Below are 19,468 nucleotides of genomic sequence, written 5' to 3'. Positions count from 1 at the left end.
CCCGGCATTGATATGAAAGGCCCTGGACAGCTGAAAAAGTACGAGGATCCCTGCGAATAAAGTCAAAGATTTTTCATTCGTTGATTGATACGCGTTGCTTAAATTTTTTGAGACCCAGTGAAAATTTCCCATTTGCTTATGCGAAAATCGGGCCCTGAGTGTACCTACGCACAGAAGTTTACATTATTGAAATGGGTTTTTCTGACTTGTGATTAGTTGCGAATGCAACTAGTAATGACCTGAACCGTGGGATGCTAATGAAAAAATAACTTCTTCGTTAAAAATACCTGAAAACTTTCGAATAAAAAAGGCAGAAAATACTTTTTCGTGTATCATTTTGCGGTAAATTGCAAACTCATTATTCCCTTGTTTCGAAATCACTCGTTATATGGAATTTAAAGTTATTTTAGAATAAAATTAAATTTCATTTCAGTGTGTCAATATATTTTATATCTACTCGTATATATATCGGGCAGTTTATTAAACTTCCAAACATTTTATAGATTTTTCAAGAGAAATTTTGTCCCGGACAAAGATGGTTTCCCTACTTTCAGAACACAATTAGGGTTTCCCGGGAGTAATTATTGGGCCGTCAATACTCCCATTTTTCCCTAAACTTATAACGATTTCCGGCTGACACTGTGACCCACGATGAGTACTTTTTGGCCACTTGGGCGCGGATGGCGCCGGCTTTTGGCGATGCAATACTGCTTCGATCCGGAGTCATTTTCCAGTAGAGGTATTACACACAGCTGGTCTTCCAGGCCGACTCATTCCGGATCGGGAGAAATTTTTCCCAAAGTGTTGTTTTTTCTCTGACTGAACTCAAGTTGCATGAGAGCGGATTGTAGCTTCGTGAACATTCTCTCACGATATCGAAACAAGTAGAATAAAAGGTCGAAGTAGCGCAAAGACTATTCTGCGAAAAACATTATTCGTGAGTGTTTATGGTTTTGAGAGTCGCATGATGTAGAGTTGTGTTTCGGTCATCAACGGAAATCAGGTCGCCATTGCATTTGCGCGGTGACGCTATTGTTAAACGAGGAAAAAAAGGAAAAAAAAACTAAATAAAAATAACTTTTTCCTGAACTTTTTTCCCAATTCCAGGATTCAGAAGACCACAACAGAAGAAAATGAAGCCAACATTTCAAACCGCGTTAGTACTTCTTTATACGTTTACCCACTTTGCAGCATCAAAGACGATCTATGAAGCATTGAGCCAGGACTCGGGTTTATCAGACGTAAGTACAAAATTCTTTCCCTTGTTTACGTTTTTGAACGCGACACGAATTCCGGGCCAGTAGTCGGCCGGAGCATGATAAGTTGGTCAAGAGGTCATATTTAGTCGCCTCAATACGTGCAGTTACTCGTCTGACATCATTTCTCATTCTTAACGCTATATAAATTTAAACTATTTACCTCGCGCAATATTATTCAGCGCATTTTTATTTCTTTTGCTTTCTTTTTTTGAATAGGAGAGAATCATGGAACTCCAAGTCATTATATTTAGTTCGATTCTCATGATCTAAAGTATTGTTAATATTTCTCATAACACCTCAAATCTATTCGGATATAAAACAAATGTATAAGTATCCATAATTGCTTCCATCGTACTTTCAAAGTTTTTCAAGCATTCGAATGTAAATTGAATTACTATTTTGATATCGCATGAGAGTTTTATTAGTAAATGAAAGTATTTATGAATTTAGTCGAAATTCGGTTGAACGAAATTATATTTACATACTGGGCATATGATTTTTATTTATTTATTTATTTTTTAATTTTTTTCTTGTATTTTCACCAATAGTAATCACACAAATCAGTTAAGTTTTTCTAATGGAGCGTAGCATAAGAAGAAAATGATAACAATTATAAATATAAATACATTAGATTAGAAGTCATTATAAAATTACAAATCATTAAAAAATTATGTCATTAAAAAATTACATGTCATTATAAAATTACATGTCATTAAAAAATTACATGTCATTATAAAATTACATGTCATTAAAAAATTACATGTCATTAAAAAATTACAAATCATTATAAAATTACAAATCATTATAAAATTGCAAATAGTTATTATGTAAATTACTTGGTAGATCATTTTAGTTCTAAAGATAAAAAAATTAAAAGAAATTCTGATTTTCAAGCAATTAATTAGTGCATAACAAATTATCTAACCTGATACACTGAAGTACCGTCTTTAGGTAAAGGGCTGAACAAAAAATTCAATAAAAAAAAGTCGCTGTAACTGGATACTCATGATACAATTGAATGGAGTGTAATATATTTTAGGTATTGCGTTTTGCAAGAAAAATTACAAAATTTTCAATAATAATATATGTTATCTCCTTTCATGTATTCGCAGTACATCACCAAATAACTTCATGAATAAAAGTAGATTTATTTTCTTTTAACCGTATTTGACATTTTTAATTTGTACGAGAAACTATTAAACACCTTAAATTTGGGTCTGAATCAAATTCAAGTGATGTATATGATATGATATACATTTTATATATAATACACAAAAAAAAAAGCTTACGTGTCTTAAACGTGCTTCCAAAAATATTTCTATGAAATATTACTTACTGATAAATATTACAAATATGAGGTATTTGAATCGCAATTTTTCAATAGCCAAAATTTTTATCAACATAAATTACGATAAAAATGCTAAACCTACATTAGAAAAAATTTATTCCCCGATACCTTTAACCTTTCATTTATAATGAAAGCAACAAGAGATGATTTTCTCAATAGAAAGCAAATAAACTCATACTATATTAGAGGTCATAAGAAAAAAAAGTTCTAACCACTGAGTTGTTCGGAAGATTGACGAATGTTCAAGTTCTTCAAGAATCTTTTGTGCAGATGGATTTATAATCGATCTTGATGCCCTAATGCATCACGCAAGCGTTTGTCCTTCCTGCAGCTGCTACACTTCCTTGTGGTGAGTTATTGACAAAAGAATCTAAGATGTGTGTGGTAGGGTTCGATATAATACATCAACGTGACATTGAAAGTTTGCGCATTTTGTGAATGACCATCATCCTAACACATTCCAATAGCACTACAAGGGTTCTAGATTATTTCATAGCCGTTTCTTTCAAATTATTTAACCATAAATTCAAGCGTTCGAAATACCGGTAGTCATTTTGAATTCAAGTTACATCTCTGACTTGCTACGTTTCCATGGCGTCATTGGACACTTTGCAGACGAGATTTTCCAGATAGTGAAAGTTGAGGAATCCATATTAAACTAAAATTAAATTAAATTAAAATTAAATTACCTAACATTTTATTTTATAATGATGTGCAATTCCCCTAATCTAACGGGCAATTTTAAGAGAAAATATCCTGTAAAACGTATTAAAATTTCTGTCGTGTTTCTCAATAGCAACAAAAAACCTTTATAATTTTTTCTTGCGAGATGCTGTGCACATATTTATCCATGAAATTAGTATTTTAAATGACCGTAAAAACTGGGGTAACTTTAGGACAAGTATTGCACAATTTTGAATATGATATCCGCACTGTAATTGTTAACAACATGATTTCTGGGGGTATAGATATAACTCTCATGCTTGCCACACGATTATTTAAAATTGTTTATAAAATAAACAGGGAGAGACCATAATTCTTTTGTCCTAAAGTTACCCTGTAGTTCGTGGGTAGTATTTTCTCTACTCTGAAAACTATATTAGTACTCTTGTCCTATTACCGTAATAGTATTAGGACAAGTATTGCTCCTCTTGTAGAATTTCTACCTGCTGTCGAAATTCTACAAGAGGAGTTTTACAATGAAAAAATGATAATTTCTTCTGTTTGTTTCTTAAAAATATTTTTTCTTTCTCCCTGTAAAGTTCTTTTTGTTCTTTTAAAATTTAAGAAGGACTAAAAATTTTATTTTTATGCAGCTTTCAACAATTAAGTAAACAAATGAAATGAACCTGAAATAAAAAATAATTATTACAAGTCAAGTTTCAAGCTACTTTTCTTGAGATATAGGTGATGAGAGAAGATATACAAGTTTGAAAATGCTTCACTTATTTACACCGTCTTATTGAAACACAAAAATAGATGACAACTGTACCAGTATTAATTAAGATTAAATTAAACTTATTACTTCATGTCGACCAGAAACAAATCACCTTTAATTATTTTGTGAGTATAGAATTTTTTTTTAAAATTCGTATGCAAGGTACGAAAGTTTTTCCTCTACGTTTGACCACTTTCAATATTTTCCTGCCTTCTGCATACAATTAACTTCTGTTCCAAGTCAGACATTTTATTCATTTTGCTAGGATAGGATCTTCCATAGTATTTTACGTTTCTGAACTTACCAACATTTAGACAGCTATGCCCCATTGTTACTCTGTCAAATGTAATATGTTTACATTTTATTACGTAAAAACTGCTTGATTAACATACGGAAATAATTCATACAGTAAACTAATAATTATAAAATTATGAACTGACAAATTAGTTACTAGTTTGTTTTTACTTGACGTGCGATTATCACTAATCAGAGTTTTAAGAGGTTTTAAAAAGTTACGATAATCACTAAATAGAGGAAACACGGCGCCAACAATTTCTGAGTTGTATATTCTGACTGGTGCGTATATATATATACTCAGAATATACAACTCAGAAAGCACCTCATCTCTCATTCTACTAATTGTTGTTAACAATTCAAGAACGTGACGGTAACATGAAAACTCAGTCTATCAAATAATTTCAAATATGAAAATAATGATTATCCTAAAGTTTCCCCACCTATCTTAAAATCACCCCAGTTTACGGTATCAGGCATTCAGAAATTTAGGATTGAGCGAGGGTGCTCACCCGGCAAATGGGATTCCCCGCAAGGGCAGTTGAATTTTCTTTCTTTCTTAAATTCATCTTCGTATCAGCGAGCTGTTGAAAAAACCTTCGTATTCAGAAATCTGTATAAATATAAATTTATGAACACATTTTAACAGGTCATATTGAAAGTCAATGTATTATAATAAATGTGTGTTTATACGCACATGCGCAACATACGTAAACGTATATGGATAAATGTGAAAAAAATAAGCGCAACATATAATGAAACTTTGAAAATTGTATTGTGACCATATAATCCTAGTTGAAAACATTGGTGAAAAAACATTGTTCAGCGACAAAAAGACAGAAAACTAGCCCTCTTTTTCATTAGGTTGTTTCAAACACCCTTCGAAGTATATACTTCCACGGCAAACTTTTCCGATCATTTTCTTATTAAATCATAACTGTTGTTTACCACAACGGTGAACTCAGCCGATGAATGCTGAGTCAATCCGCAATGGGAAAGGTAAGCGCATCAACACTCGTTCCAGCACATGAGTCTGACTCCCTGTTCTGACGTATTTGCCTAGCCTTTTGGAATCACTTCTAAATTATAGATTCCATTGGCTAGATTAATTTGCCGTGAGACCATAGCAACAAAATACGGTATTAGTCTGACAGTCATAGGACGTGACGTAGATGAATATTGAGTCACAATTGATCAGTTTGCCACATTTAGAGTATATATATATATATATTTCAAGATAAGGCTTTCCTGAGATTTGTTTTTTACATTCCCGTTTTGTAATATGTTTATTGCGTGAGATGAATGCATCATAAATTTATAAATTGGTTCATGTAACTAGCAGGGTATAATAAAGTATACTATAAGATAAATAAACTTCACCAATTTATCTCTCTCTCCAAACGATGTATATGATATACATTATTTACTCGATATGTTTCTCACTCATCATTTGAAAAAACAAACGTCGGAAAAAAAATTACTAATTGTTGAAGCAACAAGATACTATGAATGAAGTGAACTAAATTGGTTTATTTTGGTTTTTAAAACCACATTTACCACTACATCATTGACGTATCGTAATAATATGAATATTTTATAGTCATATTCTGAATTTATTTAGCCACCACGAATGTCTTTACGGACGAGAACGCATCCGTCTGATGGGGTGAAAATTGCCAAAATTTCACGTATTTTGCTGTGGTACCTATGCTCTCCAACTTAGAGTAACGTCATTTCGTGTCACTGTCGTACAGACCTTACTGTATAATCATATATTTTATAATTTCGAATTTCAATGCATACCTATATATATGTGAAAGTAGAAATATTCGGTGGCAATACTCACTGCTTTTGGGGTGAGAATTGTGTCTTGGCATTAAGTCATAATAAATATCACATTTTTGGGACGAGGCGCAAATTGCCAAAAAGAAAAAAATTCAAACTTTAACAATCTCATGCATTTTTTATTTTTAGAAAAAACTTTCTCCTCTCACAACAGAAATGAAAATCAAATAACCGTAAAAGCACAAGTAATTTGCTTTAAAGAATCAAATGAGACTTCAAACGTAAACAAATATATTTTAAACTTAGAATAATGATTGGGACTAGAGTAGAAAAGAAAAAATATTAAAAAAACAAACAGAAAGAAGAAAAATATTGGAAAACATTAATATATAGAAGAAAGAAAAAAATTCTCAAAGTCTCGCAAAGTTTTGAATTTGCCCTGTTAAAGTGGCATGTGTATCCTTTCCTATCTGGTTTGGAGGAAGTTACTCCTCTATCAATGTTTTTTCCAATTTTACAGCAACAATCTTCGTATTCTAGGAAAAAAAAAAAAATTCAAATTTTTTCTTCATAAATTTATTAGGATCCCATCTTCACCATGAACTCTTCGCCTTACCTTCTATGACTTTCCCAACAAAATGTTTGCAGCACCTATTTTTTCAACAACTACAAAAGTTCCTAGCACAGTTGAACTCGTGTTATCCTCTTCCAGTGCAAAACCTCCTCTGACAGTACTCCCCCTAAAACCCCTACAAAAGCAGTATTTTCCTAATCTTTTGAATGTGAAAGCTTTTCGCGGTAATCTTAATTTGATCAGTTAAATGAAAGAAAAACGCTCTTCCCTCACAACAATATTAGCTCGAGCACCCCACACGTTGTCGACATAACATGACAATGGTGGAAACGGCTGTTACGGAAGTAATGCCAACGTAACAAAAACTGAGCAGGATGTCTTGATTTGCTAATTTCCTTTCCTGCACAAGGAGTTTACCAAATAAAATTCCAAATATCATATAAATGTGTTGGTATACAGGGTGATTATTCAACTCCCTTAATCACAATTTACTGAGAAAACCGTTGATTTTGATACAAATCAACTTTGTCTGAGGTTGCCATTGAACTCAGGTAACGTCATTCATATTGCAAGGGGTTGTACACTTAACTTTTCATTTCATCATCCTATCTTAAAGAACCCAATTACAGAAAGAGAGAGCTGTTACTCTATCTTTTCTGAGGCCAACAACAACAACATTTCAAGTTTCTAACTGCAACATTCGCTGAGATATTTGATTTCAACAAATCACTGAAAAAGAAGAGAAAGAAGAGCATACTGAGCTTGTGTTCGTTAGTCTGTGCTGTTCTTTCCCATCTTTCTTTTCGGATACTTTTTTTAATTGAAGAGTCTTAGCGAATATTGTACTTAGAAACGCGGAATTTTTTTCTGTTAGTCCCAGGGGAGATGAGGAGACAACTTTTACTCTCGTTCTCTCTCTCTCTCTGTCTAATTGGGACAGGGTGCCCAAATAAAAATGTTTTTCTTTTGATAACTACGCTTGCCTTGCAATAGCAATGACGTATCTGAGATCTAGACGTTATTTGGATACTTTTTCCTAATTTTAAGTATGTCTCTAGGATCAATGGTTCGCCAGTAGTTTGCGGACAAGGGCCTTAAGTAATGACCCTATATATTTAAGAGAAAAATGACGAAAAAGTTTTCTAGGAATATTTTGGCACTGCTGGGCATTTTCCACACGTCTGACAAATATTGCATGTTGGACAATACTCAAGCCGTTTGACTTTATATTAGTGTTTAAATTCCTTCAAAACATTTAGTTTTTAAAATCGGTTGTTCTCTATGAAATATTTTCTAATGAAAGTTATGAAAAACTTATTTTATTTCATCAGTTTAATGCAGTCGATATTGAAGTTTTAATTATCAACTTTAACGGAACACCAAACACAGTATGTGTGTAAATTTTCAAAAACATCAGTTTTTAAACAGTTCAAAACATCAGTTTTTCAAACAAGCATTTTACCCAGATTAATTCTAGAGAAAATGAAATTGTACATTTTTTTCTTCATTTCAGCGTAACATATATTTTTATACATTGAATAAGTTTAACAGTTTTTAGGATTATAATTTCTCCATAAATATTAAGAGTCGATGCTCATAATACGTATAGGTCTTCTCGCTGATTCATCATAATAATAATAGATAGTTTTTCAAGTTAGAGAGTTCTTTAAAAACAAACCGTTCTTTTAAAACAAACTTACGTAAAAATTATAATAATAAACTAATTTTTAGTAATGTATTTAAAAAAAAAATTTACGCTGTTCTTATTCAATATATGCCCATTCAATTTAATATTCTTATCGTTTTCATGAAAGAGAGTGACAATATTATTATGTTCGTAGCAAGATTTCCCAGATTTTGGTGTTACCTATTTTCCTCCTATGATTTTTTTCCCTATCGACTCACTTCAATTATCCGAGAATTAAATTCAATTACTCTCCGCTACCCATACGAATATTTTTAATAGCTGGCTGATGCGAAAATATATTTTGGAAAGAGAGGAAATTCAACTGCCCATGCGGGGGAATCGAACCCACGTCCTTTCACTATTCGGATAAGTCCCCATCTGGTGGTATTGTCAGCAGTTGTGAGCTTTGGCCTGAATTGTGCCCGACCGTACATGTACGGTCCCATTCAGTGCACACGAGCTCCAAAGAAATATTGCGAAATTCGTTGCCTCTGTAGTCTAGTATCTAGTGCGTTCACCCGGGAAGTGAAAGGACGTGGGTTCGATTCCCCGCAGGGGAGTTGAATTTTTTCTCTTTCCAAAATATATCTCTGCGTCAGCCAGCTGTTAAAAAACATTCGTCTTTTCAATTATACACACAAATATACTAGTACAAACGCGTCACAACAAGAAGCAAAAGGTCCAAAGAGGGTGGTTGAAAAAAAATGAAAGAAAATATTAAAAAAGAAATGCTAGTAAAAAATATATGTTGTGATTTTATGTAATATGTGTTCATAAATTCCTAAGTACATCAATACAAATTTAAAAAATTAAAACGAAGAAATTATCAAAAGAATTGGAAAATTTTGAGAAAAATAAATAGCACTGCTCACATAAAAATATATAACAAAACTGCTAATGCTATGAACTGAAGTAGTATCAACTCATAGGGCTCCAAGACAAAGGCTGCTGCATAAGACGGAAAGTTCTGCTTTGATGAATCGTGAAAAGAACTCTCCATTTCAGTTGTGACAAAAAGCCACAGAGACAATTTCACAGGCGCTGAAGTCAGCCTTTGTTGTGGCTGCCTTTTTCAAATTTGCTTCAACGAATAATGCTTTAGATCTTTTCTGAAACCGTGCCAAAGGAATTATATCCATTACGGCGATCGAGCTTCAAATTCACTATAATAAATAAATCGATAACGAGTCACAGAGATATAACAAAAAAACACCACCTGGCAACCGGCAGGCGTAACGAATTTCGTGGGTTCGATAGTTCGACGTGCTTAAGAAAAACTTACGAAGAAAAAATTAACAAATCAAAAATGACACTCACGCACATGACGAATGCCATCAGCACTAGGTTTTTAATCTACAAACATTTTCTCTAGAGTGTAGAGAAATTATTCCCACCAAGTCAAATCTGTAGTAAGTTACCCTATGGTGACATGTATGAAGTTGGTAGGGTTAACAAAGAGCCTAACCTCTCAAATACACTGGTCTATGTTGAAGTCCCAAGGTGCATGGGTGCATATCTATTCTGATGCATCGTTTAAAACAATTTATATGTATATAATATGTAAAATCTAGAGACCTTCATCCAGCAGTGGATTGAAAATGGTTGTTGTTCATGATGATTCATGATATATAATATGTATGTGTGGGGGAGAATAAATCCGACATAGTCTGCCGAACGAAAGGGGGTAATAGACGAGTCCAAGTAGATCATGAAACACCCCATCAACCTTGTCCTATCCCGAACCGTTTTCGAGTTATGGTAGATAATCGATTATAGAAAAAAATGCGTAAAGTCTGAAAAAACCAGAATTTATGAAGTTTTTGAACGTTTAAACGTTTAACGAAAAGTTTAACACATTTGGAAAGACCAAAAAAATATGCTATAAGGTGACACCAATTTCATCGAAATAGCTGGTTTTAATGGCGAGCTACAGAAAGATTGACAAAGTTCAAAATCGAATTCTGCAAAAACAAAACCCTTCTAGCTACAATCGGTCAAATTTCCCAAAAATTTGCCCATTCATCAGCTTTCGGGCCTAGAATAAACCAAATTGTCCATCTAGTTTAGCAGAAATTTAGAGCGTTTGTTTACAATACTCACTCAAATCTGCGTTTTTCGAAGTAATGTTAGTAGGTTTTGGCGACAATGCGATTTTTTACTTCACCGATCTCTCAGCGCTTGTAGCTCGCCATTAAATACGGATCCATTTAATACGTCAGTGTTTACATTATGTGATAACACCTGATCTTATGAAAAATGAAATTATGGGTGAAATCTCAAATCCGTTTCAGCTCAGATAACTCGTGATACAGCATACTTTAATTATAAAAATATCACAATACCGTGCTCATTTTAGATATATCATTCGTTTTACTAAGGACTGTATACGTACCAAAATTTAATTTTTATACTGCTCCTTTTCCTTCTAACTTTTAATTAGAAAGTTAATTGCCTCTCCTGAGCCCAAAAAAATCCATGTTTTTACTTGCAATATTAGCTGAGATATTTTAGTTCAAAAATTGCTTAAAATGAGAAAAAAAAACAGCGTATGAATCACATGAACTTATTATATGCCATTTTTTTACCTCGTTTTTGGCAGTTTTTGAATCCAAATGTCTCAGCTAATGTTTCAAATTTTTGAAAAATTTTGTTGGGCTCAGGAAAGACATGGCAGTCTCATTCTAATTTAAAATTAAAAGAAAGAATGCTCGTATAAAAATTTAAATTTTGTATCTCGGTTCAAATGCGTGTCCTTGTAAAAGAAATGACATTTCCAAAATGGGCACGTTATCTCGATATTTTTACTAGCGAAATATATATTTCTATCACCAACAGTTAGCGAGTTACTTGAGCTGAAACGGACTTAAGTGTTCACCCAGTATATCAAGTATACTAAATGCAATATAATGTTGTTGTTTTTTTAAAAAATTATGGGAGAAGAAAAATTCAATATTTAAAAATATATATTTTTTAAGTTTGCTACAAAAAAAAATTCATTTCAAAACACTAGACATTGTCCCACTTTCAGCATTAGGTTAATACAAATATTATTTACGTATGTTTTCCAAGATTTTTGTTTTCGATGAAAAAAGTTTCAAGAAGAAGAATTCCGTTCTTCTTTGGCTCCCGGCAGAAAAAAATAAAAAGCGGTTCTTTTCTTGAATTTCTCCAATCCTAAAGCACTGTTTTCTCGTGAGTAGACATTGTTGGAAAATAAGAAATAAAAGGAGTTTGAAAAAAATGCTGAAGGAAATAAATAAATGGGCATTCTTCCCTCTTCCTGTGTTTGTTCTACGCCTTAGGATCCCATTCAGTGAATTCGAAAGGAATATCCTCTCCTATTGACGGTGAAATCTCTCATTTTCCAAGGACAGCAGCTCCAAGACAACAACGGCAAATCACGAGAACTCAAAACTAGAATTTATATTTTCCTCCCCCGAGGCGTCAAACCTAAAAAAACGTGTTTTTCATTGTTTGCGCCTGATAACTCGCAATAAAAAAGGTATTCAGAAATTTTACAATTTCTTTCGAAAATATTCTTGTTAGATATATCTACAGTGATTCACTATCGAATGCATACAAAAAAATCTATTTTAATTAACAAAGAGAGAGATTTGTAAACTTATTAAAAAATAGTATTTTCACGATTTAAGTTTTTTCCTTGAGCAGAGGAGACTGTTGCACATTGGAACATTATTTTTCAAACTTATTTTTTCTCTGTGTGTCTCTCTTATTTTTATCTTAAAATTTCGCTAGATTCATTTTTAGTATCTGGTATACTGTATAAAACATATGTGACGTTTAAATTACCTTTCTTTCTTACTGTAACAGTGAAATATGGATTTTTGAAAAGTCTAAAATGTTCCAAGATACCACAAAGGGGCTTGATTCGCCCTGTTGTACCATGAAACAGTTCAAAATTACAAAGATACAAAATATATATTTTACTGGAAAAAACAATATAATGACTATTTTTCCAATATAAATCATGTATATTGAAATAAAATCTTTAGTTTAGTCATTTCCTTTGTTGCTGCGTGATTTCATTAGAGATACAACACCCGCGATGCCATTTGCTATACCTGGCACTGATGAACAATAAAATGTTTTCTCACCTATCCTGCTAAGGACATTTTTTTTTTGGACACATCCCATGCCGTAATCTTTACATTTTCCAACAAATTTGACCAAGAGATAACCAAAGAGGGGTGAAAGAGAAGATATGAGGCAGCTGCCGTTTTTGTTGGAGAGAAGTATAGAAAAAATTTGAAATATTAATTGTATCTAAAAGTAAAAAGAGAAGAAATAAAAATTAGTGCAAGTCAAGTATTTCAAGGTAAACTAGGAAAATTTCAAGTTTTAGACTGTTTGATGGGACACGATCTTTTTGGTTTCAATGTACACGATGTTCCACCATTTGTGAAAAATATTAATAACTTAATTCACAGTGATTGGTATTATTGAGCACTTGGTATAGTTTATCACGGGATTACACACACAAACAGATTATAATTACTAAAAATATTTCACTAAACTTGCAATGTTGAGAAGAAACATGGCAAAAACACGCACACAATTTTTTTACTAAAACGTGCCTACTTCCAAAATCTCTGTCAAGCTCAAAGATAAAGGGACCACCCTTAGTTGCAAGCTAATGTATTTCCAATGTCTTCAAACGTCTTTCCAATGTCTTCCAATGCGCTCCAAAACAAAAGCTAGAATATAATCCTATAAAAACTACTTCAAGTGTTTCAAGGTTTGCTATGGTCAAGGTACAACGCACACACAGTTACCCTTATATTAAAAAATCTTTACTCAGTTGAAGATATATGTGTATTTTTTAGACACTTTCAAACCAAGTTGGTTGTAAGCTTGTCATATTTCATGTAAATTCAAACTGTAAATTGGTCATAAAGCCGAGTTTTCTTAAGAGTAAGAATTTTTACGACGTGTGCAGTATGAACACGCTGATTGGTTTAAAACCTGAAATTCTGGGTTTTTTTTACGAATCAGCGTTTTCACGCTGCACGTGACATGTAGAAGATTGCTCCTAGAAAAACCTGGCTTAAAATATTTGAAGAAATTAAAAATAATTTTTCTTTGTAATTACTGGCAATTGGTTGGTGATACGAACAAATTGAGCTTTTTGTTACTTATTTTCGTATTTTACCTCAAGAATTACCTGAAAATACCTAACAGATTAAATATTCTTTCTCGGTGAAGTTCATACAATGCAAACATCGATCTACAGCTGAGTGCCATGGAAATGTCAGGTAAGCAAGCTCAATATTGCGTGAGCGCTTTTTGGGCTCACGTTTACGGAGAAAACTTAAGCAATTTTTAAGTAATTCAATCTCATTATTTTGAAGAGACCCTTATTCACCGGAAATACCAAAACACTCTCAAGTTTGAGAAGAGTTTTAATGAAAAGCTCAGTTTTTTTTTTCTTTTTCTTCATCATCCTCCATTTATAGCTCTATAATTCTTTTGGAGAGTAAATTCTCTTTGGAAAGACAGATGATGTGGAATGAAATTGCATTTTAGCCGCTATCCCAGAGAATAGAAGGTGACCGAGAAAAAAAAGATGCCACTATAGTGCCATTAGCGTCCTTTGCGAGTAATGATGCTGTCTTACTGGTGGTCTGGTTTACATCTAGAGTTTATCACCTTATAGGGTTAGTCAGTCATATTTTAACAACTGCATTTATACGGCGCGGAAAATCGTTTGAGGTATCTGGAAAAGTGCCAATTGTCTTGAAATAAATCGAAATTGATGTGTAGTAAAGAATATATTTTTAGTCTGAAAACTTTCGGCTGCGTTATCGGTCGTGTAATATGTCAGAGAAGAATTGAATCAATATTGATAGTCCCGAATATTTACACCAATTATTTATCTGAGAAATTGTAAAATAAACAATGCGCTTTGCGATTTTTAAAAGAACAGTAGCCTTATATTCATGAGGACCATCCAGTTACTTTTATAAGGATAAAATCAACTGTCATTGGCCTAAATGTGTTAGTTAACTACATTTTTTTCTTTCCGTATATATGGATGATACATATTCTATCAAAACGACTTACCAGTAAAAGACATGCATTAAAAAGTATTGACAACTTTCATTATCATATATCACTCCTTTTTCTATTGTATCACACTTGATGATTCCGCATCTTTTAGGTATACACGCACCCATAGAGACAGAATGTACAAATATATGTGTGAAAAAAGTTTGTACTCCCAAATTTTCAACTCATGAGAGATAGAAGTCTATATATTAGCATTATGAGCCTAAATCCAGAATAGAATAATAACTAATATGACGTACTTTGCAAAATATCTTTAGTGGTGCATTTTTATTGTGAATCTTTTCTGCATATTGATTTTTCGTTAAATAAATTAGTATAAGGTAATTTAGTTGGGTAGAATTTGAAAGAATTGGATAATCAGCAAAATAGGACGGCTATTAATTACTGTGTGAGAAAACCCAAGTATTGGATAAAAAATTCAGTAAATAATCGAATAATACATAATCAGCTGATAATATAATGAGTTTATTAGAATTGAGAAATTCATTTTTTTCTTATATTCAATAAAAAGTTTTGATAAGTACAGATAATGTCGAAATAAAAGAAACTGAACGAAAACACATACGCACACATTGAGTTCTCATCTTTTTTTTAAAGCGCAAAATTCTTTAAGTAGGATAATATGAGATATATTTGTGAAAGCATGTCTATCTCATGTCTCGTAAAAACAATATAGATGTTATTCTGGTTCTTTCATTTTGTATTTTTATATTTTAAGAGATAGATTACAGAACAAAATTTAGCTATATCCATATATATTCAAATATTCTTTAAATAAATTCTGACTCTATTAAATATTCTAGTCAATAAATGCTTTTTTAATGCAAACTGGTTGACGAAAAATAAATAAAAACGATACCATAACGGTATTAAATTAATTTTGTGATTTCAGGATACATTACCATTTAAAATTAGACTTACAGAAAAATGTTTTTTTTAATCAAAAAGCATGAAAAATTATTTTATTTTAATCTTTTTTTAAAACTAATCATGAATAACTAAAAAAATTGAATCATTTTTCATGCCTTTTCAAAGAGAGAAAAAAAACTTTTTCTCTAAGGCTAATTTTAGCGGTCGTTTATCGGAAACAAAATTAATTTTAATCAACTAACCAAAAATCAATTACAATGTATTTTTTAATTTAAACGAAGCATTGCAAAGTATAAACCTTCAAAAGCAAGATAATACTAAGCGGCTATTGTAAAATATTCCAGTGCCCAATTTTTAATAACTTTCTACTGGGGAGGTGTAAAAGTTCAAAAGTTGACAGATAGATATCTGCAAAAGCAAATGAAGCTCATGAACATTTATTAAATCAAGTTTTGTGAATATCATTGGTTATAAATACATTATCAGAACATTTAAATTATATTCAAAATTACTTCGAATACTTACGATTATTGTACGAAAAGAATTAAACGAAAAATGTATAAAATAACGGCTTATTTCCATTTGATTGCGAAGCCATAAAATGACACGGAGATATTTGTTACCATTTTTGTAATAATAACAAAGGTAAATATTAAATTTGTAGTAAAAACAAAACACATTTTTGGCAAATATTCGTCTATAGCGTCAATTGAATTCGTATTAAAATGAAATGTTTAAATGAATTTCTTCAGAAGCCAAATAAATTTAACCTATTTTTACTTCATAAGAGATTGTGAAAATGTTTACAGTAATTTAAATTGGTTTTGTGCGGAAACTTTTCGATTTCAAAATAATTTTAGTGTTATTTCGAAAACTGTGGAAGTATTATTAAGAAATACCCCTGTCGAATAAATCGCGATGTTAGAAAAGTTTTGCATGTACTCTTTCTAACCAGGCCAAAGAAATAAAATAATCATAATAACATTTATTTATTTATTCATAAACTCACACAGCATGCATATACCCAATTACAGTGGAGTGAAGAAAAAAGTAAAAACGAAACATAAACAGCACATTGCAATATATAAAGGCAAAGAATAATACAAATAATAACGGCACAATAATAATAATAATAATAACGGCACAATAATAATAATAATAATAACGGCACAATAATAATAATAATAATAATAACGGCACAATAATAATAATAATAACGCAAATAAATATAATACAAATAATACCGCATGTGTGCACAAAAAAAAGGGGAAAAAATGTCAAAAAAGCACATGAGAACTTCCACACCTGAGGAAGCGGAAAAGCGGAAACGATAATAATGATAAAAGAAATTGAGTTTGGAGTGGAAATTCGATTTTTGTCTGGTGAAGTAATTATACCATTGATTCGAATTTACTAGAGCATGTATTTAAAATACTATCAATGCATATGATTGGGCAATTTAATTCAAATTGTCAATGAATGATGCTAAATACTATGTATTAATATTCCGATATAGTGCTAAATTTTCCGACTCAGCTTATGTAAAAATATCATCGCTGATTTTAAAAAAATCATATTAGCTTCAACGAAAAAGATAAATCACCGCGTCTATTTTTTCTTATGAACTACAACATAATTTATTCACTTAAAATAAGGCTAGATATTCTCGTGGTGCAAAAAATGAATAAGCAAATGAAATACATAATTGATATGATATGATTCATGTTACAGAAAACTGCAGAAAGCGAAATGTGTGTGTGATATGGAACATTTCGTTTTCTCTCCCTTATTACTTCAGGAGAATTATTCGACTTTTTTAAATATATTAATGAACTATTTTGAAGTTATTTACTTATCCCCAGTTTATTAGGAAATTCATAATAATGTGCATTATATTGCAAAGACGACATTGAAAATTTTCAAATGCATTGAACATGTAGGGAAAAAAATAAGATAGGCCCTTGACAATACCATAAAGTTGGTGCTTTCTATCAAATTGGACCAAAATGAATTTTTCACATGCAACGGAAAAAAGTTATAGTTTCTCTCTTTCTTTTTTCTATCTCTCTCTCTTTAACATCTACTGGAACACATTTGATTTATTTCGGTTGGTAATAGAAGATTACTATAAGAGGGTAAAGCAAGGGCAAAAGAAAAAATGAATCAGCGGGAAGAAAATTCAGGGTCTGAATGATCTCTCTAATCACTATAAGACGAAAAAAAAAAGGTTAAGACGAACGTACATTTTGTTGAGGGAACTGGAAAATCAATTCTTTAGCGTTCAGTACGGCTGCGAAAATGCGATTTAGACCTTCTTACAAAGGACGATCGACGGAGAAAGAAAGAAATTACAGTCTTTAAAGTGCTAGAAAAGATAACAACGTATATATGTAGCTATTACTGTCTAGCTTCCAAATTAAACTACTTCATCTTTAAAAAAAATTCGGTTCGCTATTTTCCGGCCTAAATGACCATTTCATTTATTATACCGTCAAATACCACAGTGTACACAAGAAGGTTAGATTGAAGTCGTTGATCATCTCAACACTGCCTATTTTAAAAAAGTTTTTGTTGTCGTATCGATATTTGTAGTATATATGTTACTGCCAAAGCCCGAAGTTCGACCAATTCACGACGGGGCCGGCCAGTTTACGAATTGGCCAATGTCCGAATTACAGAAATAATTCGGATTTTGGCTGGCCATTCCACAAAGTGGCCAGACATCCTTGGCCTAAGCTCGATGTGCTGATGTAAGATGGTCCGGTAGGAGACAAATCCATTTTTCAAATCACCAAAGTTTGATACATGTATATATATAGCCGCATATTGGATTAGCTCCCTGTGACAAGAGAAAAAATGAAATATAAGAGAAAAACTATAAAAATTATATATATTATATACATACATATATAATTTTCTCTGCGAAATTTTCGAGAAAAAATTATTAACGCATCATGACTGCGGTTTGATGGATTGCCACAACTAACATAATTATCACTGAAAAATACGCCAACTTGACGATCACAAATTATGTCTTTTGTTATCGGACTTTGGCCAGGGATCTCACTGGCTACTTCGCGAACTGAGCGGGCTAATATTTAACGAAATTGACCAATTCACGAAGTGGCCAATTTCAGACCACCCAATAATATACCAGTAGTAGTTTTAGTTATGAGTGTTTTAGCTTACGAGTAAAATTAATATTCTCTATACAGGGTGAACGTGACATGTTTTACCAAACGAAAGGGGGTGATGAACGAGGCCAAGTGGAACATGAAAAATCCTACCAACCCTGTCCTATCTTGAACCGTTATGGTGGATAATCTAATATGGAAGAAAAATCGGTCAAGTCAGAAAAAACCCGAATTTGTGAAGTTTATATATCACCATATTTATTATGGGCATCTTTTTTCTCAGCCACCTCGTTGGGCATTTTGCCTGTTGTGGCCTTGTATATGTATTTGCATTTCTGAAAAATCTTCACGCAAACTAAGCACATATTTGAAAAGAGCAGAGCACAAAAAATACCATAAGATGACAATAATTTCATTTAAATATCTTGATTTACTGGAGAGCTACAACAGCACCTCCTAGAGATAGAAGGCCTCCAAACGGGTTGCCAAGTTCACCTGAACGTCATGAGAGTAGTCCGATAAGACTACCTAGCAAGTTTGCTACATTTTTAACCACAACATCCTATTTCGTTTCTTCTTATTTTGGTGTAGAATCTTTCGGGTTGGCTCACAAATATACAGTGATTGGATGTGCGGCATAAAAATTGCCAACACTGTGCCCGATCGTTTTTTTCTGCACAACGATGATGCAACGACACTAAGATCTGCCCGAAATTTATTTTTCGCTATAAAGAAATACAAAAATCACTGAAGGCTAAAATGAACAGCTTCAAAATTGGATAAACGAGAATCTACAGGAAGATGAGAGATATCGAAGATCTTTTTATTTTGCACTAGTGCATAGTTTCCCAAACTTTTCATTCCATCGCCCCCTTCTTCAGAAATATTTTTCTCTCATCGCCCCCCCAACTCAAGTGAACCCATAGGCTCCTATGTTAAATCCGTAGCTTCTATCGCCCCCCTGGACCATTCCATCGCCCACCAGGGGGCGA

The 19,468-nt window shown here is 32.4% G+C and overlaps 1 protein-coding gene across 2 annotated transcripts in view; it reads left to right on the top strand.

Annotated features, from left to right (window-relative positions):
* Positions 1-747: 747 nt before the first annotated feature.
* The window catches only part of LOC149080168 (fasciclin-1-like), a 163,832-nt gene continuing 145,111 nt past the window's right edge, over positions 748-19,468 (top strand). The window contains exon 1 of one of the 2 annotated variants that reach the window (XM_089239204.1): positions 748-1,156. Coding sequence is in view for 1 of the 2 variants with exons in the window: in XM_089239203.1 (XP_089095329.1) it covers positions 1,134-1,241 (108 nt within the window). In the remaining variant the exon portion in view is untranslated. Of the gene's footprint in view, positions 1,242-19,468 lie in introns of both variants that reach the window. The other variant, XM_089239203.1, reaches the window with a different exon arrangement.

Source organism: Pholcus phalangioides, unplaced genomic scaffold (assembly GCF_987345545.1).
Source record: "Pholcus phalangioides strain wild (caught in Gottingen) unplaced genomic scaffold, Ppha-v1.0 ptg000011l_1, whole genome shotgun sequence".
In the NCBI taxonomy this organism is placed as follows: domain Eukaryota; kingdom Metazoa; phylum Arthropoda; class Arachnida; order Araneae; family Pholcidae; genus Pholcus; species Pholcus phalangioides.
This window is presented reverse-complemented; position numbering and strand designations above follow the sequence as displayed.